The sequence below is a fragment of the Aulostomus chinensis genome, chromosome 2 (genome assembly GCF_037954235.1).
Source record: "Aulostomus chinensis isolate RoL2024-O1b breed Wild chromosome 2, RoL_Achi_v1.0, whole genome shotgun sequence".
NCBI lineage: Eukaryota > Metazoa > Chordata > Actinopteri > Syngnathiformes > Aulostomidae > Aulostomus > Aulostomus chinensis.
The window spans coordinates 16,304,779-16,331,745 of NC_141321.1; the positions used below are offsets into that span (position 1 = coordinate 16,304,779).

The following is a 26,967-nucleotide window of genomic DNA, read 5'->3' on the forward strand; positions in this document are numbered from 1 at the left end:
CATACAAAATGAACTCATTAAGCTTTGTTTTTAGCCATATGTGGCAAATCACATGGGGAAATAAGGCTTTAAAGATGTTTATGACTTGCATCCATGTCAGAGTAGGTATGATGACTACGCCCTGCGGTAAACCACAAGCCTGAGAGAGTGTAACTGTATGGGTTGGTGTGTTCAAAGTTTAACATGGAAATTAAGAGAGACGCCACTCTTCTCATTTTAAACAGAAAAAAAGGAACAGCAATATTGAAGCATCTGTCCAAGTGTGGGCATGGCATCAAGGGCATGTGTTTGTGTGTGTATGCAAAACAATATGGACAGGAAGTGGGAGTGAGGGCAGATGCTGATTAGTGAAAGGATGCTCACAGATTTATTTCACACAAGCCAACCACCCTGGCTGACTGTGAGGGCGTAGGCACACTTAAAATAACCGAACAGTTAACCTCCCTGCTGTGGTTTGTGCAGTGATACTCTGAAACATGCAGGGGACACGATTGTTCTACATGAACAGATGGTGACTGACATGTGCAATGTTAATCTTGGTATTACTTTCTGTGAATAGAACACAAATCAAATCTCATCATGTGTCTGATTTGGTCTTCAGAAAACAAAAAACACCCATACAAGTAGGACTGGAAGTCTCTGTGTATAGGTTTCTCTCTAATATGTAAGCAGCATGCACCAGTTGTGATCATGACCGGTGCATGCTGCAAGTGTTACCTTTAGCTTAATTCTTTTCTCCACATTGACTTTTTCACCATCGCATCTGTAGGAAATACAGCAGGCCTACTAATTTTCCAATCCTGAAACATGAAACATGAAGTCCGGTAAGCAAAACAACAACACAACAATCAGAAACCGCTAACATGGTTATGGGTTGGTTTGATCGAGTGTAAGATGCTTTTGAGCAAACTTGAGCAACTGAACACAATTTGTGATTTCTGTAATAAAAGAAAGATGGGAGCAAAGAAACAGCAAAAATGTGCACCAAGCAGAGCTGAGCTGAAGCTGAAATCAATGAACCTGGTCAAGTGAAAAAACCTCCAGACCGTCTTCTGGAACTGCTTGAGGAATCACATTTTATCCAGATGATTTCAGGGGCCTTCGGGAGATTAAAAATAGCTTCAAAAATACCAAGCATGATGAAACTCAACATGCAAGATTTCATGACAGTGACAGACTGTTAAACACAACAGAATCATCTTTGAGAAACTTGTTTGGCAGGATCAAGCAAAATTATAACATGAATATAAATCCATCAACTAGGGTACAAGACTTCCTCCTTCTGAAATGGGACAGCAGGACCCCCAAACTCGACTTGGAGTCAGTGTAGTATTATGGACAAATGCAATCACACAACTATTAGTATAATAGCACCGCCAAGAGGCCGTGAACCCAACAACAACATGAAGATCCTGTAGGCTTCTTGCAGAACAACTTTAGGGTTTAGCCCTTTAAGCCAGGGATGCCTAAACTTTCTCCATTGGTGAGCCAAAACTCAAAACAAATGGTGGGCTGTGGGCAAAAAACACAATATGTGTGTGTTTTTTGTGTTTGTGCCAAACTGATGACCTGTACAAAGTGTCCCTCTGCCATCTGATCAAATTATGAAAAAAAAGCTATCATCAAATCTGACTTCATATAAAAGAAAACAGCATGAATTAGATTAATAGTTTATTCCATATTTTGTATTACTGGGCCTACATTTTGTATTACATCCATCCATTTTCTATCACTTATCCTGTTAATGGCGGCAGTGGGGGGGGGGGGGGGGGCGGGGCTGGAGCCTATCCCAGCAGCTACAGGCAAGAGGCAGGGTTCACCCTGGACAGGTCACCAGTTCATCACAGGGTCAACACATAGAGACAGACAACCATTCACACTCACAGTCACACCTACGGTCTTGATGTCTTTGGACTGTGGGAGGAAGTTGGAGTACCAGAGAGAACCCACACAGGAACAGGGAGAACATGGAGACTCACACAGAAAGATCCCGTGCTCGAGCCACAGTTCGAACCCAGAACCTTCTTGCTGTGAGGCAACAGTGCTGACCACTGCACCACTGTGCTGCCCCACTTTGTATTTATATGTTATATCTTGTGGGCCAAATCAGACCTTACGGCAGGCCAAAATTGGCCCCGAGCCCCTATCATTGGGGGCCCGGCTTTGGGGTTTCATTTAGTAGCATGCAGAATGAATTACCAGACATCAAATGCTGCTTTTATTCTTGAATCAGACTGTGCTTTATATTCCTGCATAACAAAGTACAGAAGACATCTGTCAGCTGTCAACACTTGTTCCAACCCCTGGGCTATACACTAGTTAAACAAAGACAAGCTGGCAACAGGATTACATTTTGGACTCCAAAATTTGATAAAATGCAATTATTTTAGCAGCTATACCTCAAAATTTCAAAATTTTTCATTTAGCTTAAAATTTCCACACAGAGCTTGGCACAAGGTCATTATAGGGCCTTGTGGGACTATAAGGGCTTTCACAAGAACATTTTCAGTCAGGGGCCTGTAGAGTGAGCCAGGCTCTAGCACGACAGGGGGAACATTGCCGCACTGTCCCTTTAAACAGCTCTCTCCTCCCCGTCTCTCCCACCGTGTTTCTCCCTTCCCCATTTCGTTGCTTTGTTATCATTGTCGCTCTCTAATAATGGCTGCCCATTCCACTGAAGAGCCGTTCCCCTTTCACGGACTGCTCCCTAAAAAAGAAACTGGTGCCGCGTCTTATCTGACGAGGTTCCCCGAGTATGATGGCCGAGGGGTGCTCATCGCCATCCTGGATACCGGCGTGGATCCCGGAGCTCCCGGCATGCAGGTAAATCTTAGCACCGCTAGTTAGCTACGAGTTAGCTAGCGCTAGCTTAGCCAAAGGCCACATAATTTGTACAGTCATCTAATTGCAGCAGCTATTTAGCTCGCTTGCTAAGCTCAGTTGATACAGAAAGCAACCACTACAACACTCTTCACAGCTGACACGACGGAAGGGACACACGTCATCTTGTTGGAAGTATTCTATCCTGTTGTCAAATTTTACTACGCTACTAGTCTGACAGTTCCATGACGATAGCGCACATACTAGCGTGTTAGCTTAACATAAGTGACACCACTCCACTAAGTTTGCCCTCTGACTACTCAGAATTTGACCAGCACTTTGTTTTAGGTTGGATTACGTTGTAAATCCATGGCAATATTTTTATAAACAGGGGATATATAATTGCCCTTTCCGAACCGAAAGTTGAGAATGTTAACTGTCAAGTTAGCGAACGATATCTACGTTCGTTTTTATATTAACATTTATAGCTGGTTTTCCGGTTTTTATTTAACCGTATTTGTTAAGCTTTGATCCGACATTGAAACCCCTCTAGTTAACAGTCAATGATGTCACCCTGTTGCAGCCTTGTTGTTCAGAAGGGCAGCGACCGAACCTACCCAAAATGTGTGAAAATATATCCGGGCTCTGCAGCTGCAGGGTTTTAGACCTCCAACAGGTTCTACATGTGACATTCTTAAGTTGTATTATTTTTCCAACCTGTTGCATTTGTATCCCAACTAAACCTTAGGTACATTTAGTCCTGTTTCAGCCTGTTGTTTGTAGTAGATGTAGTTCATGGCAGACATTTTTAAATGTTAAAGGTGTTATTGATGTTAGAATTTTGCTGGCAGAATCCCTCTCAGTTAGCCGTACAGCTTTCTTAGACACTTGAACGTGAGACTTGTTTCTATCAGTTCCATGTGTGCTTTTCTTGCTTTGGTAAGTGATACATTTGGCTTTGTTAAATGTCTATTGTCATCACTGCATCCTCAGGTCACAACTGATGGGAAGCCAAAGATCATGGACATCATTGATACGACAGGCAGCGGTGATGTAAACATGACCACTGTGGTGGAACCTAAAGATGGGACAATCACTGGCCTCTCCGGTAGAATGCTTAAGGTATGTGGACAGTTTTGGTTCTAATTAGTGGGATGTTCAGTGTTCCCTCTGTTTGACTTAGTTCTTGAACATTTGGTATTTTCTTTCATATCTGTCTCATACACTGCCTTTTTATATCTCCCAGATCCCTCCTGCCTGGGTCAATCCATCAGGGAAGTTTCATATTGGAGTTAAAAATGGCTATGAGTTCTTCCCCAAGGCTCTAAAAGAAAGAATACAGGTAGGAATATGTGACATCATTTCTACACTAGCTCAGTGTGTGTGTGCATGTAGCGCCACTTTGGCATCCCCTTATCTATTCAAGCCAGCACAGGATCTTTCTGTGTGAGTCTCCATGTTCTCCCTGTGCCTGTGTGGGTTCTCTCTGGTACTCCAGCTTCCTCCCACAGTCCAAAGACATCAAGAGAGGACGAGGCTGATTGATACTCTAAATTGACTGTAGGTGTGACAGTGAGTGTGAATGGTTGTCTGTCTATATATGTTGGCCCTGAGATGGACTGGTGAACCCCGCCTCATGCCTGAAGGCCGCTGGGGTGGATTGTTTGATAGCTGTTCAGCTCTCCTACTCTGTTTTGTTTTGTTTTTTAATTTTAAAGATGGTAACACTCCATTAAAGAATCACATCTTTAAATTAATTAGATAAATACAGTCTGGTGTGTGTTTGATCCTTGCTAATTCACAGCAAGAGTGTTGCAGTGATTGGGCTGCATCTGCAGCAGTAACATTTCTTTTCATAATGCATAACTGACTATATTTGTGCAACACATCCACACAACTCTGGAGTTACATAAAGCCTGAAAACTCAAACTGTGGTGTTGCTTTGTTGTGTGGACATTGTGGAGGTGCAAAAACATAAATTCTGTGTCTCTTTCCCTGAAAAACAAAAGAATGCACATCGACTATCAGAGGTTAATTCAACATGTTTAAGAAATTGTAGACATTTTCTGAAATTGTTGTCTTTCCTAGCAGTTAATTTGAGTTGTTCCAGAGGAATGTCAAGAAAACCTTTTGAATGTAGCAATCAAAACACTGCAATTGCAGAACAGCTGACTCAAGGTCATTTATGGATGCATGTGTTATTGACTTAACTTAGTGGCCTGTTGTGATTTCTTCCCCTTGGTGTGGAGAGGATAGTCATGGATCCGTGTGTTTCTCATGCATCCTGGACCACATTTCTCCAATCTTAGAGTGCCTGACACACTAGTGCTTCACCCATCTCTGGGGTCCCCCACTGAGGGATCGACCCAGAATGCATATTTAACTGTGGTGATGGTGCTCCATCATAGTGTGTGTGTGCTTCTTTCCCATTGCCACGGCTTCCTCCAGCATTGATATGTCTTTTCAACCACAGTCTGCTCTTCCGCTGCCTGACCTCATAAACTGGTGCTACTTTGAGTAATAATTCCAACCTGTCAGTTCAAGCAAGTACATCTTTCATTTATTTTTTCCTCCGAAAGATTTTTTTTCATTAAACTTCAGAGTTGACTGTTCACTCCCTGTTTAGATGGTAAACATATGCGTCGTATTTGCATAGATTCAGGCTGACATGGGGCTCAAATTCGTGTGGACAGAGATCGAGTCAGTTCCAAAGCTTGGATTTTGTAAGATATGGAAAGTGATGACTAAGCTGTAGGTGGTCTGTTTTACTGCTGTATGAAAACACAATTGTACATTATACTGGCTTTTTGGCCTCTGTTGCTTTTGTCTTCCAGAAAGAGCGGAAGGAGAAGATGTGGGACCCACTACACAGAGCAGCACTTGCTGAAGTGTGCCGCCGGACAGAAGAGTTCGACCTTTCACACCCGACACCATCTCAGGTCAGATTTACAACTTTGAGTTGTTCGCATTCAGTTACTCATGACTTCCTTATGGGATTCATCTCTACTGTCACTTTGCTTCTTACTGTCACTTTGCTTCCTGTTTCCAGCTGGAGAAGTTGCAGAAGGAAGAACTGCAGAGTCAGTCAGAACTGTTAGCATCTCTAGAAAAGAAGTATAGTGATCCTGGTCCTGTGTATGATTGTGTGCTTTGGCATGATGGCGTCACATGGAGGTCAGTCTTATTTGTTATCAGTCTTCCTATCTGCTATCTTTTAACAATAGGATATACAGTAGGTCCCTCACATGCCTTCATCCCTGTTTTCTCTTTTAAGAGCTGTTATGGACACTTCAGAGTGCGGAGAGTTGTCCCAGTGCAAGGTGTTGAGTTCCTACAGAGAGACACAAGAGTATGCAACCTTAGGGAATGCTGAAATGCTCAACTACTCCGTAAATATATATGATGACGGGAACACACTCTGCATCGTCACCAGCGGAGGTGAAGTATTTCTCTTGATCACTGGAAGGAATGTTATTTATGATTCGGTCATTTGACACTTGAAGATATTCAGCGTGTCTTGCAGATGTCTGCAGTGTAAGTGAGTGTGGCTCTGGCTTGCTTGTGTGGATTTATAGGGGCCCATGGGACACATGTGGCAAGCATTGCTGCTGGTTACTTCCCAGAGGAACCAGAGCGTAATGGTGTGGCCCCTGGTGCACAAATCCTTGCAGTGAAGATTGGAGACACCCGCCTAAGCACCATGGAAACAGGCACTGGACTCATCCGCGCGGTATGATAATCAGCTCATTTTTGGAAGTTTGGCTTCAGTTTGTATCATTGTTTTAACATCCTGTCATGTTGTTTTGAAATCTTTTTTTTTTAAGATGATCGAAGTGATCAACTATAAGTGTGACTTGGTTAACTACAGCTACGGGGAAGCCACCCACTGGCCCAATTCAGGGTAAGTGTTTTATAGTGAGTTCAGGGTGTGTTAGATTGTGTGGGTTCATTTTGAGTAACACACAGTCACTCAACACTCACTTCTGTTTTTCCCATCAGGAGGATTTGTGAGGTGATCACAGAGGCTGTGCAAAAGCACAATGTGATATTTGTCTCAAGTGCTGGAAACAATGGCCCGTGCCTCTCCACAGTGGGCTGCCCTGGGGGAACCACCAGCAGTGTCATAGGTAAGTGCAACAAAAAAACACGTTGTTGGTTCACACTAAGCTCTGTTAAAACAATGAGAATTATCCGATTTTACTGGATGATACACCAATACAAACCTACTCTCTGGCAAACTCATAAATGATGTGTTTGCCTTGGAACTCCATATATTAGTGACAAGTGTGGCTGCCCTGATATTCTGCACCTCCTCTGCTTAGGTGTTGGAGCCTATGTGACCCCAGACATGATGGTGGCTGAATATTCCCTGAGGGAAAAGCTGCCTCCCAACCAGTACACTTGGTCATCCAGGGGCCCCAGTACAGACGGGGCACTGGGGGTAAGCATCAGCGCCCCTGGTGGCGCCATTGCATCTGTACCTAACTGGACTCTTCGTGGTACCCAACTAATGAACGGCACATCCATGTCATCCCCAAATGCCTGTGGAGGCATTGCCCTCATCCTCTCAGGTGTGTGTGAGATCATAGACAGACATGCTGGGCTATATTGAAGCCTACCAGTGTGATTACTCATGCTAGTGTGTGTTTTTATGTGATAAAGGACTGAAACAGAACGGGATCCATCCGTCTGCTCCGGCGGTGAGGAGAGCACTCGAAAACACAGCTCTGAAGGTAGATGACATCGAGGTGTTTGCACAGGGCCATGGAATAATCCAGGTAACCCACTATGTCCTGTTTTCTGTAACAATGTTGTTGTGATCTTTTGTTTCAAGAATCCTAACGTTATTTTTTTCTCCATTTTTTTTTTTGGTGTCTTTCTTTGCCACCAATGTTCTTCCATACATTCCGTCAGGTGGACAGGGCATTAGACTACCTCACTCAAAATGCCTCTTTACCTACCAGCCACTTAGGTTTCTCAGTAACAGTGGGATCGCAGAGAGGCATCTACCTCAGGGACCCAGCCCAGATTCTTTCCCCCTCTGATCATGGAGTAGGAATCGAACCCATCTTCCCAGAAAACACAGGTACCCTGTCCTCAATATCATGCTTTTTTTGTGATTCATTTTTTTTACCAGATTTCTTCTCTCTGAATATTCATCACAGGAAACTCTGAGCGAATCTCCTTGCAGCTGCACTTGGCACTCACGTGCGCCGCCCCATGGGTTCAGTGCCCATCCCATCTAGAGCTGATGAACCAGTGTCGTCATGTCAATGTCCGTATTGATCCTCTTGGGTTGAGAGAAGGAGTTCACTACACAGAGGTGGGGAAAGAAATTAGAAAAGAGGAAACTAAGGGATTTATGTGTCAGCATTAACCTTCATCATTGTGCGTGTGTGTGTTTTAGGTGTGTGGATACGACACAGCGGCACCTGGGTGTGGCCCCCTGTTCAGAGTCCCCATCACAGTTATTATCCCTACCAAGTAAGTTTCTATGATGTTTTGTGTTCTCCACAGTTAGAGGTGAGTGGAAGTGTATTTTTGTGTGAGTGACCAGTCTCCCTGTTGTCCTGCAGAGTGACAGACTGCCGTAGTCAAGACTTGTGTTTCACAGACATCCACTTCAGACCAGGACAGATCAAACGCCACTTTATCACTGTTCCTCAGGGAGCCTCCTGGGCAGGTCAGACAATTTAGTGGCAAATAATCACTGTTTGCATTATTCTTGTTTCAGGTAGTTTTCAACTGGTGTAAGTGATTTCACTTCATCAAAGCTAAGAAGCTAATCCATCATTTCCATTTGTTATTACAACATAAAGGTGTAATGTTTTAGACATCATTGTTTAATTGCCATCACCCTGGTTCCCCTCATCCTTCTGTTCCTCTCTCAATCCTTTCTCCTCTCCCACAGAGATCACACTGACGTCTCACTCTGGGGACGTGTCCTCAAAGTTTGTTCTTCATGCAGTGCACCTGGTCAAGCAGAAAGCGTACAGAGCGAATGAATTCTATAAGTTCTCCTCACTTCTGGAAAAAGGTTCTCTAACAGAGGCTTTCCCTGTGCTGGTATGTGCATTCTCAGTATCAATTTAATCTTTTAGAGCCATCATCAGAATCGGAATCAGAATCTTTTATTGTCGCTGTACAGGGGGGTACAGTGAAAATCGTTAAAAAAGAGCACTCTTCCAGAGCCACCATGCACCACAAATTACAGATACAAAAGAAAAGATACAAAAAATAACAATAAGCAATGTAAGAACAGTAAAATAGAACGATAGAAATGTACAAGATGTAAATAAAAAAAGTGAGAGGTGCAAAAAAGAGATTTCAAAGTGCAGAGAACAAATTAAGGTGCAGTACAGGATGAGGTAGTTTGATGGTTGTTGATGGGGGGGGGGGGGGTGTCAAGACAGTTGAGTGTGTGCATTTAACTGTGTGTGTGTGGGTGTTGGCAGTCCTGATGGCCCAGGGGAAAAAGCTGTTTGTGAGTCTGCTGGTGCAGGACTTAATTGACCTGAAGCGCCTGCCCGAGGGCATCAGGTCAAACAGGGGGTGGGCAGGGTGGGTAGGGTCAGCTGTGATGGCCTTGGTTCTCCTGAGGCAGTAGGATGAGCAGATGTGTTCCAGGGTGGGCAGAGGGCAACCGATGATATTTTGGGCGGTGTTTATCACCTTCTGCACTGCCTTCCTATCCTCTGCTGTGGAGCCAGCGTACCACACTCCTAGACTGTGGGTCAGGACACTCTCCACGGAGGAGTGGTAGAAGCCCAGCAGCAGCTTACGGTCCAGGCTGTTCTTCCTGAGGATGCGCAGAAAGTGCAGCCGCTGCTGAGCCTTCTTCACCAAGGCTCTGACATTGTAGGTCCAGGAGCAGTTGGAGGAGACGTGGGTGCCCAGAAACCTGAAGGTGGTGACAGTGGGAGGGAGGCAGTCAGATGTACTGGGATACTGATCGCTCAAAACACTTCATGATTACAGACGTCAGGGCTATTGGTTTGTAGTCATTCAGGCTGTCTATGGCAGGTTTTTTGGGGATGGGGATGATGGTGGAGGCCTTAAGACATGTGGGGACGGTGTCAGGGAGAGATTGAAAAATTTGGTGAGGATCCCTGTTAGTTGGTCTGCACATGCTTTCATCACTGCCCCTGGGATACCATCGGGACTGGCAGCTTTCCGGTGGTTTACTGCCCGTCTCTGGGAGAGAGGTGGGGTGCTGGAATCGGGGGGGCGCAGTGCCTGCAGGTGTCTGGTGGTGGTCTCAAACCGGGCAAAGAAGCTGTTGAGCTCCTCTGCCAGGATGCTGTTGCTGCTGCTGCTGGGGGATGTGGGAGGGGGGTGGCCTCTGTAGTTGGTCAGGGCCTGAATGCCCTTCCACTTGATGCTGGTTATTGGTTGTTAGGTACCTCTCTATTTTGTTTTTGTGGGAGACCTTGGCCTGTTTGATGCCCCTTCTCAGGTCAGCTCTGGCAGTGCTGTAGAGAGCCTGGTTCCCCGTCTTGAATGCTGAGTTCCTGGCTCTGATCAGAGTCTGGACTTCATTTGTCATCCAGGGCTTCCTGTTGGGGAAGACCCGGATTTGTCTTTCCTCTGTGACATTTTCTACACAGCTGCTGATGTAGAAGAGGACAGACTCGGTGTATGTGTCCAGATCCTGGTCTTCAAAAATGCTCCATTCATTGCAGGCAAAGCAGTCTTGTAGTTGGAGGAGAGTGACATATGAGGACATATCACTGTATGGTATTGTTCAAGTGAGGATTATGTCATGCTAGATTAATTCCTGTATGTTTTCTGTCTCCTCAGTCAGGTAAGGTAGTGGAGCTGTGCATTGCACGCTGGTGGGCGAGTCTGGGTGACGTCACTGTGGATTACAGCATCTCTTTCCATGGACTTAACACCTCTCCTTCACCCCTGCACATAGTAAGAGTCACACAGATGAGTAAGACTGCCGTGTAGGCTACATCCCAGTTCTGTTCGTGACTCTCCTTTATCTCTCATTCAGCACGCCTCAGAGGGAGTGACAAGCTTTGATGTGACATCGCCTCTGAGGTATGAGGAAGTATCCCCGACTATCACCCTCAAGTCTTGGGTTCAGCCCCTCAGGTAAGTCCACACACATCTGTAGTTTGTTGTTAAATATATCTCCTGTTATTAATTTTGTCCTTGTTTTAGGCCATTAAGTTCAAAGATAAAACCTTTGGGAGCGAGGGACATTCTCCCCAACAATAGACAACTCTACGAGATTGTCCTCACCTACAACTTTCACCAGGTAGAGCCAACAACGTCAGCACAATGTCAAAAAGCATGTTTTTTTCTGTGTTCATAACCTAATGATGCTTCCTGTGCAGCCTAAGAGTGGAGAAGTTACTCCCAGCTGTCCCATGCTGTGCGAGCTGCTGTATGAATCTGAGTTTGACAGTCAGCTTTGGATGCTGTTTGACCAGAACAAGAGACTTCTGGGCTCCGGGGATGCCTACCCACACCAGGTATACACACAACTCCCTCAGCCACTTGGGGAGCAAGTTAGGATTGTTAATTGTGTTCAAATATATTACGGCTCTGAGTATGTTTCTTTTCTCACAAGCTCTCTGTGCCATCATGATCTAATATATCTGTCGCCTTTTACACCTCCAGTATTCTCTCAAGCTGGAAAAAGGCGACTACACAGTGCGTCTGCAGGTGCGCCACGAGCAGTCAAGCGAGCTTGAACGCCTCAAGGACCTGCCGTTCGTGGTTTCCCACCGTCTGTCCACCACCCTCAGTCTAGATGTCTACGAGACGCACCGTGCAGCACTCATGGCCAAGAAGAAGGCAAATTCTCTCACCTTGTGTCCGGGAGCTACTCAACACTTCTATGTCACAGCACTGCCAGATGACAAGTGAGTTGAACGGGCGAAGAAATGCCTGTTTGTCTCAGTGCAAAGCTTGATAATGCAGCAGAGTATAATTTCTTTAGACAATGGGAGGAAATTGTTATGGGGAAGTGGTTGGCAAAGTTTGGTGCCACCACTTAATCTCTTTTTGGTCATCCTGTACCTTAATTGCACTAAATACCAATTACTGGCAGGTACAGCTATGTCTGTGTATACAGATATTTGAGTTTATGTGGCCTAAGTCAGTCATTTCTGTCTTTATTCCTTATCAGGATTTCATTCTCTGTGTCTTTCTTCTGCAGGATTCCTAAAGGGACGAGTCCAGGATGCTATCTTTCAGGGTCTCTCATTGTGCCAAAGAGCGAGTATGGCAAGAAGGCAGTGAGTGGCTTGGATCTTTTTAATATTTATTCTACAGACTTGCACCTCAGTTCACAAAAAACATGGTAGTATTTCAGTCTTGTCAACCTATCAGGGACTTCAATGCATCGTCAAGTAAATGGAGATTGACACTGTCCAATCACAGGCCACCATGACCAGTGTCCACATCCTGCAGGTTGAGCTGGTAATTGTGAAAAATCACAGACCAAATATATTTGTGATCCTGAGGGTCAGGGGTGAATGGCAGCACTGCTTCTGGCTTTTCCACTTCACAAGTTAGCACCTTCCTTCCTGAACTGATTGGTCTGTTGCTTTCTCAGTAGGATGTGGTACTGGAGGTTTAATGCATGGCAGTGGGTTTCTTTTCCTCACTCGTTTGTTGTTGCCGATACATTTACCATCACAAGCACATCTTGATTTTTCTCACTTCTTCACATATATCAGAACTCTGCTGGCTGTCATTGACTCAGTAGATGACTATTATACCCATTTCCTTCTTCAAACTCAGACCCGGGTGAACCCGCTTAAAAAAGCATTTTGGTCCCATTCCCATTCCAAGTAGACGAGGACTTATTTACTCTCTTTGATAGCTGTAGCAGCAGCATGGAGGACAGTGACAGTGTTTCTGGGGTATCTTTTCTCCAATCTGCTGGAGAAAACTCACCACCAACAGAATGGTGTTGGAGCAGCACAGCTGGAATGCAGATGGGATGAATTTTTGGCTGAGCGGTAGTTCAGCACGATCTGGTTAAAGTGTGCGATTGCGATTATAGAGGGCAATATTGCGACACCAAAAATGAATAGTATGAAAATGCAGAGACTATTGATAACTCTAAAATGTGTTTTTTTTTTTATAAGTCACAATGTACAAATATTAAGACTGCACAGAATTTAACTGAAATAACTAACTTAAATAAAACAAATATAATTAAAGAATGCTTCTCCTATAATAAGTGAAGGCATATCTGCAAAGTACTAAGATAATAGCATTGTCTCTGGCATTTTTGTAAACTTACTAGTATTGTCTCTCATCATAGTAACTCAGTGCACCTCACACAGGTTCATACAGCCAAAGCCTTCAGACATTTTTTTTTATAAAGCGCAGGAATAGCAACGTGTTGGGAGCTGATACCTTCCGTCCAGTGAGCCGACCATTTTGAGACGGTGTATGTAGGCACACTGTCTCAGGTAGTTTCTTAAGGAGTTGGGGATTTCTTTGTCTCCTTGAGGTCTTGACATTTGATGTTAACACTCGTGAATGCATCTAGAATCATGCTTTGTTGTTGATTTATTAGGTTCTGACAGCTTTCAGTTGTCGGCTCACTTTTGTTTTTACTTGCCAGGGCTTTCAACTGCATATTTGTGGAATTTCTCAGGCTGACATCACAATTGCTATAAGATAAATCGCGTAGCACTACTGAGGAAGCAAAGTGATGGAATTGACCAACCGATGTCTTAAGCTTACATTGACTCCATTAATTTTGCTCATAATGGAACGTGCAAACATATTTTCCACGTCCACTCTGGTTTTGTGATCCCGTCAGTGCAGAGGAGTGAAGGATGATTAAACCTAAACACTGTTAATAAAACACTTTGTATTTGCAGGTGTTGAGTTTTTGTTGTTGTTTTTTGTTTTGTTTTGGTTTTGTTTTTTTTAGCTAGTTTGTATGGGGCTTTATTAACATGCCCTTGATCTGACAGCATGCCTGTGGACCGCATCTCTAAATGCTGAAGAAATGGGTCAAATTATTTGTCATCTGTTTGTATACTTTTCTGTTCACACATGCAGTTTTTATTAAAACCCATGAGAGAATGATGGATTTTAATCAGGAGTTACAACAACATTATTTTACTGTTGACAATTGAGCCTAGAATTAAAAAAAAAAAAGTATTTGAAATTCAACAACTGGAATTTAAAGCCGCCCAATCATCTCTCTTACACAACTGCAAATGTTTAATGCTCAAGGCATCTTTTCACTTCCTCTAACTCACTATCTTCAGCTGCAAGTCGTCTCATATCACGTTGTTTATTCGTTTGGAGGCTTTTAATCATCTTTCCTGTGCAACTTTAGTGCAAAGGACATCTCACGTTTCATTTGAATCATCACTCATTTTTTTTGTAGTTTCATGATTGCATTGCTGAAGACACCTTTCTCCATCTTCAGCTCAAAGATGCACCCCTGTGAAACCAGTGATTCCATGTACATTTGTGTTCAGTACGTGGCAGTTCCCTTTGTAGCAGGAAGAACAGTCAAGTGTGTTAGATGTGAGCATGAGTAAATGTGAAACAGAGCTTCCACCATCATCTACGATTGTAGAATTTTCTTGTCCAGCAGGTAGGTAGTTAGACTATGAGTCCCTGAGTGAGGTTGAAATAAGAAAGCGAGAGAATCCTTTTTGGTGTGCTTGTGTTGTCTCTTCCTTACTGTGTGTTATTCTGACCACCAGGGGCAGGCCTCTGCAAAACGACAAGGAAAGTTTAAAAAGGTACTGGATGAGCTAGAAACACTACAACCGAGCGCCAGCTGCTCTCCTTCCATCCTTACCTTGAGATGGGCTTTTTCTCTATCTGTATTGATTGTGTCAAAGCATGTCAGTATCACTGTCTTGAAGTAATAAGTCTGTCAGAACTGGTAGTAGTGTCAATATACAGTTTTATATAAAGTGTTCTGGTGGTCAGTGAAATGACTAATGGATCTCTAGATATCAGGATCAGTAGATGAATGAGTACTTGTTCAGCTAGTTTAATCATCAGGTATGAGAGGAAAGCTCCAAACATTCTTAACTGATCTGAGGGGAGTATGCAGTTGTACGACATGGACTTGGTAAAGAGAGGTGGAAGTTTAAAAAAAAACAAAAAAAGTCTTTTATTGGTCGTCTATTGGTTTGTTTTGTTTGTTTGGTTTTTTTGTCCAAACCATTTTTTTGTCTTGATACAGGACATCGTCTCAGTAATCTACCACTTAATTCCTGCCCCCAACAAAACCAAGAACGGAGGTAAGGAGAAGGACAAGGACGCAGACAAAGAGAAGGATGTGAAGGAGGAGTTTGCAGAAGCCATGAGAGACTTGAAGATTCAGTGGATGACAAAGTGAGTAGATCTTTGATTCAGTGAGGTGTCTTCTTCACAGACATTCTGAACCATCTGTCACATCCACTCTCCGCTGTTCAGGTTGGACTCCTGCTCGCTGTACGACGAACTGAAGGAAAACTACTCCGATTACCTTCCTCTGCATGTGCAAAGGTTGCATCAGCTGGACTCTGAGAAGGTAATTGTGCACAGCAGCAGGGAAACAACCACCCTCTTTGTCCGCAACATCCCAGCACACGTTCATTTGGACTCCTAGATGAACTGGTTTTATAGTCAAAGGTCTCTGCTGCTTTGCCCATAACAACTACAAATATAATATACAATTAGAATCAAATGTCTGTTAGCTTGCATGTTTTAAAAGTCCAGTTTTATAATCCATAGCTGTTCTTGATCATAGTGTGTTCTACTTTTGTGTAGGAGCGCGTAAAGCGCCTGAGGGAGGTGGTCTCAGCAGCTGACATGGTCATCTTACAAATCGATCAGACAGCCTTGGCCGTGTACCTCACCATGAAGAATGACCCGCGACCTGACGCCGCCTCCATCAAGACGTACGCAACATCCAACAGTAGACAACAACAGTTTTGGAAAGTAGGAAGCGTTTGTCAGACCCTGTCCTATCAAGTCCTGACCTGACTTCACCTCCTCTGTTTCAGGGATATGGAGAAGCAGAAGTCGTCTCTTCTGGATGCTCTGTGTAGGAAGGGCTGCGCACTGGCTGACCAGCTCCTGCTGCCTCTCACACCTCAGGACAACACAACTGCTGTCGCCACGGGACAAGCAGCAGCAGAAGAAGACATTAGAGAGCCGGTAGCCAGCAGTTCTGATGACTCACTGCAGGGCGTTGCTAAAGTGCTGACTGACACGTTTTGGGAGGTTCAGAAGTGGGCAGAGCTCACTGAATCCAAGGTTGATTAACTATGTTCATCCTCAGCATGCAACTAGCCAACATGTACAATAGAATACAAGTTATGTTTCATACATGTTAACAGCTGGTGTTTTTCCTGTGTCTACTCAGGTGCTGATGTTTTCATACAAACATGCTCTGGTGAATAAGATGTATGGAAGAGCCTTAAAATACTCCTCAAAGATGGTGGAGGAGAAGCCAAGTAAAGAGAACATGAAGAACTGCATCCAGGTATGAGCAGTGCAACTCCATCAAGAAGCGTTTTCAAAACTTGATGATATGTCATTTAACATCAACCTCTCCTTCTGTTTTGATGTTTCCAGCTTATGCGTCACCTCCGATGGACACACTGCGCCACCTTCAGTGAGAACTGGCTCCCTGTCATGTACCCTGCAGACTACACGCCATTCTAGGCAGAACGCACACACACACACACACACACACACACACACACACACACAAAACGCATGCATGAGCAGCATGGCCACACACAGTCCATCACACTTTGAATTCACGTCCCTCAGGGCCACGTGGTCTATGCATCCGAGCTGCTTCCTGAGGATACTGTTTTGTTTTTCTAATGTACATGTACGTGAATGCCAAAATGAAGGATAACAAAGCGTAAATGGCTTGAAGCACTCGACACCTTATAAAGGCAGGGGGAACCAGAGCCAGGCAGGGGGAACCAGAGCCAGGCAGGGGGAACCAGAGCCAGGCAGGGGGAACCAGAGCCGAGCATCTGTTGACCAACCAGCAGCAAATAAGTCTTGTTGTCGCTCAGTCTTTTTTAAAATTTGGTTGTTTCCTTTATTTTGGTGTCATCTACACATGTGGAGGCTTTTTTTTTTTTTTTTTACATGTCCAGACTACATATCTTATGAGTAACCTGATTTTCTTGTGTATATAGTGTTCAAAAGCTAGTGTGGACACCAGAGATTACCCCGAAAAACCATTTGCAACTTTTTTTTCCTTCATTTCAGTTTCAGTCTCGCTAAGCTGTAGAGATATAGACTTGTTTGTGTTTTTAGGCCGAGGAGTGCACAATCAAAAGCAGTGTTGAGGTGCCTTCCTTACACGTACCTTACCTTTTCTGATGGGAGAGACATGTTGGTTTTTAACGGCAAAATGAATCGGTAGCATTTTAAAATCGGTCAACACTCATCAGCTTATTCACTCATCAGCCTTTTGGTGTCAAATGTGGTCCTAAGCTCGTATCAGCAGTGAGACGCGTCAGAGCACTGTATGCAGGCCGTCAGTGACATGTCAGGTAACAGAGCGCCACAACATCACCTTCTCAACCCCCTCTGGCCTCGGGGGCCACATCATACTGCCGCGCTGCCCGAGCCGCACGTTTGACGGCCACCTTAACAGACCTCACTACCGCAAGAGACGCCGACACCGCCGACACCACGGTGGGACGTTGAGCATATTTCAATGTAAAAAGTTGACACGGCATTAGAAGTGTTTTCTGTGCAACATTCAGGATGTTGCATTTGTACACAGTGTCATAAAATGATGTACATACACGCATAACATAAAAATATTAAGATGCAATAAGTATATAATACAAATACTCTAATTGATGTATTTTGCATATATGCATGTCTTCTAGGCTGTAAAGAAAATGTTTGATTTGGAAGGAGATTTAATTCAGAAGGTTTTTCATCCTACACAGAGTTTTTCTGTTTTTCGTGAGTGTGTTTGCGAGCAGGTTTTGTGTACATGTGTACTTTTACTTCCAACTCCACTGACTGACTGAAGGATGAAGCTTTAGGCATTTCTTTTTCTTTTAAAAGGAGCACACCAGTGGTTTTCTGAGCGTGACACATTTTAAATCACAGCAGACCTTTTCTCACATGCAATTTTTTAAAAATGTATTTTTCCCCATCAGTCCATCCTTCACTACTTAACATACCAGTTTCTGAAACTGCAAATTCTCCATAAAATCTACATTAAGCTGGTGGGCTGATTTTGAATTGTTTCCGCAAAGCTAATTCAAATATAACCTCAGTGAATCTAACTCTTAAGATAAATTCAGCAGGTCTAAATATTGTATTTCCTTCAAGGAAACAAACAAAATCCTTTGGGGTCGTTCATTAAAAAATACAAGCAGAAGAACACTGAAGCCTTGCACTGAAATACGAGTAAATGCCTTTATCAAACAGAAGAAATAAGAAATTGGGGGAACAGAGATTTTCACTGTACAATAAGTGTATTTCATAATACCGCTGTTTACATCGTTAGATATTCTCAGTTACGATGATGGAAATAATGCAAAGAAAAGAAAGGGGTGAGTTTGAAGGGTTGCGTTTAATACCTTTTTAATAAGCACGTGATGATGTTCTTAACCACTGAGTACTGTGAAAATAGCATATAGAGCTGCAACTTGATTACAAACTAAGACCCCGAGGACGATTTGAGGAAATCTGGTTTGTCCTGATCTGTGTGGGACTGCGGGGAAAATGCATCTGTAGATCTAAAATTAGGTTCATCTATGAATCGTCAGCAAAAATGCGGTGTGTCCAATTGTGTTAAAGAAACGACCGGTGTGCTCCTGTGACAATATCTCACTTGAATGATGTTGTGAAAGAAGACACATGGCTGCTATGTTTAGTTTTTAATCATACATTCTCAACTATCTCAGCTCATACAGGCAAAGGAAATCTTGTGGTTCAGATGTTAGAAGTTTAACCAAAGAAGGATTTTCCCATCGTAAGTTCCTGATGTGAGGGTTTAGAGGGAAAAAAAGGAACAAAGTTAGAATTGATGAGAGGGAAAGAGCCCCGTCCTCAAATGGTCCTTGAAGATGGTCCTCCCCATCTCTCTCCCCATTTGCTATCATCTTGCTACTGTTCACAAAAGTTCCCAACCACTCAGTGTGAGAAGCGCAAGTGTAGATGACAAATATCTGATGTTTATAAGTCACAGTTGAGGGTGTAAGAATGTAGAAACAGCTGCTTTAACCGAAGAACTTTCACCCTCATGGGAGCCGGCCAGTGGTCAGAGTTCGTGTCAGCCGAGGGTAGAAACACCTTGTGTTTCTGTTTTTAGCCGTGACTTGTATGCACTTTCTGCAGTGGCCTTAGTGCAGGTGTGTCCACATGATCCGTGGTTCACTGGAGTCAGCAGGATTCATTTTATGATGGAATTTGTCTTCATAACTGCAACGTTCAGTCACCCCCAGTGTGATGTCTCCACCTTGTTTGCTCCTCTTCCTCCATCCTGTGTTGGGGTCTTGGGTCAAACAGACGTTGTGTTCAGGGCTCCACTCCCTACAGTTCAGTTTCTCCAAAAATGGCCTTAACTTTCTCCACAGGACTGTAAACCGTCCGTTTCTGGCACCAAACAGAATTCTCTGTTACTGTCACTCTGCTGGTGTCAGGACTTTTACAGAAGCTTCTTCTGGATGTTGAGTGTCTGTAGTTTTAAGATCTAGTAAATGCCAATATTTTACAGAATGTTAAAAGGTTGTATGGTCTTAGTATTATTTTATACCCATTCTTCCTCCTTGATATGTGTCCATGCGACTGTCACTATTTTTTGGTCTCATGGAATCAAGTCACAAACAAGGAAATGGACACTGAATAAAACTGATTTGGAAGAATGAAGTGCACTGGTCATTCATTACACGTCCATCATGTGATTTGCGCAGCATGAAGGAATTTTGTCAAGCAGTGAAAGCTAGTGTTTACTGTGTGATACAATTTCTGTCAGTTTTGCGGAACAAAAAAGAAAAATGCTGAAAGAAGCTGAAGGTTTATTAGTGTATTCAACAATAAATGCGAAAAATGTGTTTTTGTAGTAAAAAAAATCGATGAATTCAAACACAGACAGGCTGTAACTGACGAATGTTATTGTTACAGTGACCTTAAGTCAGAGAGTTTTTGGGATGATAAAGTGATTTCTACAAAACACTGTAAAACAGTTGCACGAATCATGCAAACAACAACACTGATCCAAAAAGTGATCATCAGACATTACAAAAATACTAAATAGTTTGTGTCGAAAATTCAAGATTTTGATTCACAAATCCGAATTGCAGTGAAAATGCAAACACCAACACTCTGAAGATTAATAATCTACCACAAGGATAAAAAAAAAGTTTAAAAAAAAACCAAACTTCTTTTTTTAAAGTGCAAATAATGTTTAAATAGTGCAATGACACACATTCTGAGGCGATATATGATGTGATGTATATTGAAGGATCATAAAAAAGCCACTAAATAGGAATTGAAGGTACAAATGCAGAAAAGAGGCTGTTAAATATTAAATGGTTATTATCCCTCATGCATTCATACAAAAAGCAGGATTTTGTTGTTGTCGTTGGAAATGAATTTAAACTTTTTCAAATGTAACCAATAATGCATATTATTTTGTTGTGTTTGTTAATTGATAATCTGATACATTTTTTCCATGGATCAATTGTTTTATCCACCGAATAGTTTAATTGATAAGGAAACATATTTTACATTGATATGTGTTCAAAAATTTGGATTTGTTATGTATCCAGAAACTAAAATGGTCGGGAGAGGAAGTAAAACGTATAATATTTAGATGTAGTGCAGCAGAAGTAGGGAGTGAAAAAGTCTGAAAAAAGACAAGTACTTTGTACCTGAGTGCAGTACTTACTGTAAGTAAGTATGCTTAGTTACATTGGAAACTTCATGTCTCTTCTTGCTGCTACCACAGATCCACAGTGACTCTCTGCTGCACAGATATTTGATGAAACATGAGGAGAAATCAAAGAAATAACGTGATGCGGTTGATACGATGTTGAGCTGAATAAAAATGGGACGAGTAAGCAAAACGCTGTGGTTTCTGATATCACTCTTTTTGACTCTACGTGACATCTCTTGCTCTCTCAGCCGCAGCTAAAAATCTATATATTTTCTGTCAATCGCTAAATTCTGAACTTATTGTTAAGCAATAAGAGGCAAATAAATCAATTTGTCAAAGAAAACAATGATCCTGTGCAGAATACCGTCACTTGTGTTAATACGCTCAGGGGAATCCCGAGGCACTTGTCTAATGTTCAGGCTCCGTTATAATCGGCTCCTTACTCTCATCTCAAGAGAGAGGGGGACACTCACATTCCTCTTCACTTCCTGGACGTCCCCATGTAGATCTTCATCTCTCCATCTTCAGCCAGCAGGGTTGTGTCGAAGGCTTTTTTGAAGTTGTCAGTGAAAGTCAGATCAGATTCTAAACGGACCTTGTTGGCCCAGATCAGAGTGGTTCCTGGTTTGCAGAAGTGCTTCATGGTGGCCAGAAGCTCATCCAGGAAGTCGTGATGGTAGACCACATCAGCTGCTAACACGTAGTCGTACCGGTAGGTTCTCTCCAGATCGTAGCCCCAGGGGAGGGCTTGCACCTTGGGCATGCACCTGCATCGCCCCCTGGTGTTCCTCATCACGTTAGACGTAAGGTTCCCCAGCACCTCAGGTAGGTCTGTCGCTGTGACTGACGCCCCTGCAGAGACACAAACGCAACCCTCCATCACCACAACGACTGGTCTGGATGCTGGTGTGAGTCGCTCTGCAGCTGTCACATGATCGCTCTCACAAACCCTAATGAATTCATTTTCTGTCTGACTGATATTTTGACAAAAAAAATTAAATATTTGAGAATATTCGGAAATCCTTGTATGTCTATGTCACAGCTTTGTGTGTGTTGTTGATGTCACAGACTCGAGAGAATTCATTAAATAACAAAAACCATATTCCCAACTGGTAAGATTTTTGAGTCCCTGGTTAAGCTTCAGATGAGTCTGCAGGAGTTTTCATCTTAGTGAGGACGCGATGGTCGGCCCTCCAAACTGCCAGTTGAGTCCAAAGACTTGGGTTTTGTAATTTGCTCCGGGTTGAGCTCTGGGTCAGAATTTAGGGAAAGCTTTGAAAAGGAATGTTTGTGTGTGTGTGTGTGTGTGTGTGTGTGTGTGTGTGTGTGTGTGTGTGTGTATCCTCTGTAAAAGCACCCAGCAGACTGGCTACAATGGTGACCAGTCCTGTTCCTGCTCCCAGCTCCAGCACCTCCTTCCCCTGCAGCTGCAGCTGCTCCCTGTTGTTGTCCAGGAAGGAGCACAGAGCCAGTGCCTGCAAGATGGAGGTTTGACATCAGCTTTCGTGAAGAGCAGCAGGAGGTTTCAAAGCATTCTACATATGTTGTATTCTTTTTCATCAGGGACACTCACTGCTGGCCACATCACGGCTCCATAGGAGTCTATGGACTCATTGATGAGGATGTCCTGTCCTGCGTAACGGTAGATGTCTTTATTGATACTTATGTGGATGTTGGGAGCACAGGCCAATGTTCTGTCCTGCTGCTTAGCTGTTTGCTTGATGTGTGCTTGTTCTATAATGAGGAGATGGATCCAGTCATGCAGAGAAGCAAAGTCACACTCAAAGAAAGATCAACCCAATTATACCTTGTTGTGCCTTGGCAGCGTTTCCTTCCCTAAACCATGAAAAGACCTTAAGTACATCTAATTCCCCCTCTTACTGTAGTAATTATTGAACCATGAAGATTGCCTCAGGTCTTATCAGACCAGGTTCTGACACGTTTGCAGAGGTGAATAGACCACATTAATGTTGGGCCACATCTGGTCTCAGTTCAGTTCTACCACAAAGATGGATTCGGGCTGTTTGAAGGTCACGGATGAAAAAAATGAAAAGGGGACCTACTGCACAACATGGGGCCCCACCAGGGTGCAAAAAACAGCACAGAGGGCTCTTCATAATGAACACGCTTTGCCATCGTAAGGACTCCATAAATGGCAGCGCATTGCCTATGTTCTTCTATTTCTTGTATTCAGACGAAATATGCTGGTATTTACCTTGGCGTGTTTTGACTGGTGCTCAGCTGCCGTCGACAGACGTGTCACTGGTCTTACCGTGACACGTCTTGTCAGTTGTTGTTATGTAATCATGGCTGAACATACTTAAAGATTTGAGACGTTAGTAATCTTTCTGAACTTGCAGGGCATCACGTTTTATCAACATCATAATTCTTGAATAAAGGCGCAGCCAGAAGTTTGTTTAATCTTTTCTTCATCCCATCGGAATGTCTGTCCTACACAGCACTTACTGGTCCAGGACCAGAGCTGAAAGTTCTGAGTAATTTTGGTCAGAATAAGGCTTAAAATGTGTATCAGACAGTCTTTTGAAGACTCACCAGTTGAGCTGACAGTGCTGGCTGTGATGCTACAGCTGGAATCTCTGTTCTCTGGCAGTTTCTTTGCTTCTTCTTCACAATCATCATCTTCAGAGACCATAATCTCCTCGGATGTTTGACTCATCTCTTCCTCTTCATCACACTCAAGTTCTTCTCCTCCAGACTCCAAAATATGCAGATCCTCTGTCACTTCTTTATCACCATATCTGTCAGTTGTTTTTCCATCAAACTCTCCCCTTATTGCCTCCTCTCCCTCCTTCTCCTTCAGCCCATCCTGAACTACCAGCCCTGTGTCGCCTTCTCTTTCCTCTTCTCTACACACTGCCATGTAGATCTTCATCTCTCCATCTTCAGCCAGCAGGGTTGTGTCGAAGGCTTTTTTGAAGTTGTCAGTGAAAGTCAGATCAGACTCAAACCGGACCTTGTTGGCCCAGATCAGAGTGGTTCCTGGTTTGCAGAAGTGCTTCATGGTGGCCAGAAGCTCATCCAGGAAGTCGTGATGGTAGACCACATCAGCTGCTAACACGTAGTCGTACCGGTAGACAGACGTAGGGTAGGTTCTCTCCAGATCGTAGCCCCAGGTCAGAGCTGCCACTTGGGGTGTGTGTCTGCAGCGGCCTCTGGTGTTCCTGCTCAGGTTGCATCTCAGCATGCTCAGAGCCTCTGGGAGGTCTGTGGCCGTTACCCAGGCACCTGAGGACCACAGGACATAAAGAAAACTTTCAATCTGACAGATCTTGTTGGATAAGTGTCTCTGAGAACAGGTCAGTCCTACCGAGGAGCGATGCGACTATGGACAGAAGGCCAGTCCCTGCCCCGACCTCCAGGACCGCTTTGTCCAAAAGACTCAGCTGTTGACGATGCGTATCCAGGTACTGACAGAGAGCCAACGCCTGGTGGCGATCAAGACCATCAATGTTCATACCCAGCAATGCGTTTTATTAATTATGGGCCAAGATTGATGGAACAGAATAGAGCAGTTCTTGCTCCAGTAACAACACTTGTATGGATGGAAGTGTTCTTCTGTCTGCTTGTCCAGGCTGAAGTATCTCAACAACTACTGAAATGATCGCCATCAAATTTTGAACAGAATCAGAGAAGGACAGCCTTACTTAAGCGATCCCCTGACTTTTCATCTAAAAACCTTTGCTTGTCCAAAGCTTATCCAAATTTTCGGTGACTGACCAGAGACCTGCAGAACATCTGCCTCAGGAGCTAACATAAAACTGATACTTGGAACCGGAATCAGTGATTGTGGATTAGTGAGCATGAAGCTGGATGAAGCAGATGTGAATTACACTGGTGTAGAGCTTGTAAAGTGATGCTGTTGTTTTGTTGTTACAGCTGTTGTCGGCCATTAGTAGCCTTTAGCTTCAAGCTAAATATACATGGCTGGCTCTTTCTGCATTTTAGAGCAACAAAAAAGTAATGCAAGAGGAAAAACATCTTTGTGTGCTTGACACCTAGATTATTTGTGAGTAGAAATTCACCTTTTGAGTCAAGTACTGTATCACTACTAACTGTGAGAGTGTTAGCAGACGAGTCTTTACAGTACCTGCATGTAGACATAACTACGACACCTATTTAAAGTTAACATTGAGGTTTTAGCTATTCTAGATGATCTGGATTATGAACTGAATATCTACAAGCTGTGACTATATATGATGGTCACTAAAAACTCATGTAACATGTCAGCCCGGTGATTAAAAATGGGTTTATGGTGGGTTCTATCAAACATGGCATCTCTTGCAGGATCACCAAACAAACAGTCTTACTAGATCATGCAATTCTGTTTCATTTTGACCAGTACATTTTTACTTGTCTCAGAGTAGAGCCGCTGCTCCTCCATGTCGAGAGGAGTCAGTTGAGGTGGTTTGGGCATCTGGTGAGGATGCCTCCTTGACGCCTCCCTTGTGAGGTGTTCCAGACATGCCCAACTGGGAGGAGGCCTCGGGGCCAACCCAGGACACGCTGGAGGGATTATATCTCTTGGCTGGCCTGGGAACGCCTCGCTACAGAACCATCCCACAAAAGAGACTGCAATGGTGCATGCAGCGAATGATACAGGCAGTCAAGCTGGAAACACCATCAGAGCTACTCACAGCTGGCCATATCATGCCTGCAAAGGAGTCGAGACCCTCTTCGATGATGATCTTCTCCCCGATGTAGTAGTACACCTCTTTCCCCAGCCTTGAGAAGAAACAGGGAGACCACAGCGGCTTCTTCTGCTTCTGGCAGCCTGATTCCTCGCTGTATGAATCACCTAAATGACACTAAAGTCATATTTCTGGGGTCAGAACTAACAGCTGGTCTGCGTTGGTTTACCTTACCCTTCTCCTCCTCCTCCTGCTTCTCATCTTTCTCTTCCTTCTCCTCTCCTCCTCCCTCCTCCTCCTCTTCCTCCACTCTGCTTTCCTCCAAAAAGTGACTGGACAAAATATCCATGTAAAACTCTGAACACTGTAAGATAGATATTAGCAGACCAGTTTGTAAAAACGGAAATCTGTTCAAGAAATAAAAACATTTTCCAATAAGCTTTTCAGTTACAGATGACATAAATTAAGGCATTCAGTATGAGTCTGATTTGGTTATTTTTCTTCCGGCTGACTGCGGTTCTAGAGTTTATCCAGCTCAAGAGGGAGGAACACCCTCCTCCAATAAAACCAAATTTCTGCACATCTCACATGCTCTCCTACTTGTGCATGATCAGACATCCAAAACTCACTTTTAAATGTTCAAAACAATTGTTTATAGTTGCAAAAGGAATCACTAACAGACTTCTTTCGCGACTGTTGCCCCCCCCCCCCCCAAAAAAAAGCTTTACAAATCCAGTGACACCCTCATGCAGAGACACCTGTGAGTGACCTTTAGCCTACCTGCTGCAGCTTTACACTCCAGGAGAAAGAACCTGAGGAGCAACCTCTATGCATCTGTAGGTTTGTGTCTTTGGGGTTATAGGGATTCAGCATCTTGCTGGACACACCCATCATCATCACAAGGGCACTTGGTTATTTTTAGAGCAAGGCAGGATAAGTAAACAGAAGCGTCAACACACACACAAGCACACACACACACACACACACACATACACACACAGACACAATGACAATGTGAGCTGAAAAGAAGAAGAAAATGACAAGTACGTCATGATAGCCATGCATCTCTGCCTCCAGTGTAATTTGTAGTCGTCTCAGCTGCTGCTTTTCTGGTAGCCTCCATGTCTGCACCCTACATGTGCAGGGCTCTGGACAAGTATGTACTGGAGACCTCTGACTGCTGTGTTTCTGTAGACTACGAGATGAGGATTTTGGTTGAAAATTAGTTTAGATTTTTGCTGAAAATTTTTCCTTAGTATTCTATAAATATAGACACATAAAGGCACGCACTTTTGTTTTGTTTGAGAGCATCTCAACATATAGCTCTCAAATGTGTGTGGTGACAGTAAAAAGCTTTATGGAACTATTCTTAATCACGTCAGCCACAGAACTGAGGCGAAAAGGTCATTTCATCCCACTGATTGTTGGTTTTAAAGTGATATATGTCATCTGGAACACGTCCATGTTGTGCCTATTTGCTGCCTTTTTCCTGCTGTGGCCTCATTGCCTCACCAGAGATGGGAGGTAATAGGATCCAGCTTGCATGCAACCATTTATGAACCCCAAGAAAAGTAAGAGGGGAGGGGGCTTGTGTAACATTAACCCCAATTAGTGTTCCCAGTCTTACATTTTTAA

General features: G+C 43.6%; 2 protein-coding genes across 3 annotated transcripts; one reads left to right on the forward strand and one right to left on the reverse strand.

Moving 5' to 3' along the window:
* Positions 1–2,535: 2,535 nt before the first annotated feature.
* Positions 2,536–19,683, forward strand: tpp2 (tripeptidyl peptidase 2). Of its 2 annotated transcripts, XM_086181132.1 has the most exons (29): positions 2,536–2,823; positions 3,814–3,942; positions 4,067–4,162; positions 5,655–5,759; positions 5,870–5,994; positions 6,095–6,258; positions 6,396–6,550; positions 6,645–6,721; positions 6,820–6,947; positions 7,143–7,391; positions 7,483–7,598; positions 7,735–7,906; positions 7,986–8,143; positions 8,228–8,304; positions 8,397–8,503; positions 8,732–8,886; positions 10,621–10,737; positions 10,820–10,920; positions 10,990–11,086; positions 11,166–11,303; positions 11,452–11,696; positions 11,993–12,071; positions 14,520–14,558; positions 15,011–15,162; positions 15,244–15,340; positions 15,580–15,710; positions 15,816–16,068; positions 16,178–16,297; positions 16,390–19,683. In XM_086181132.1, exons 1-29 carry the CDS (start codon positions 2,659–2,661, stop codon positions 16,477–16,479), a joined length of 3,837 nt encoding a protein of 1,278 aa, XP_086037258.1. In that variant the 5' UTR covers positions 2,536–2,658; the 3' UTR covers positions 16,480–19,683. The 2 variants fall into 2 exon arrangements, with proteins under 2 accessions (XP_086037258.1, XP_086037268.1); XM_086181142.1 differs by lacking the exon at positions 14,520–14,558.
* mettl21ca (methyltransferase 21C, AARS1 lysine a) lies at positions 19,656–26,384 on the reverse strand. The gene is made up of 7 exons (XM_086192595.1): positions 26,380–26,384; positions 25,339–25,486; positions 24,012–24,129; positions 23,237–23,929; positions 22,257–22,417; positions 22,041–22,158; positions 19,656–21,535 (listed from the first exon to the last, which is right to left on the reverse strand). The coding sequence occupies exons 1-7, from the start codon at positions 26,382–26,384 to the stop codon at positions 21,165–21,167; spliced, it is 1,614 nt and encodes a 537-aa protein (XP_086048721.1). The 3' UTR covers positions 19,656–21,164.
* Between the last annotated feature and the right edge of the window lie 583 nt (positions 26,385–26,967).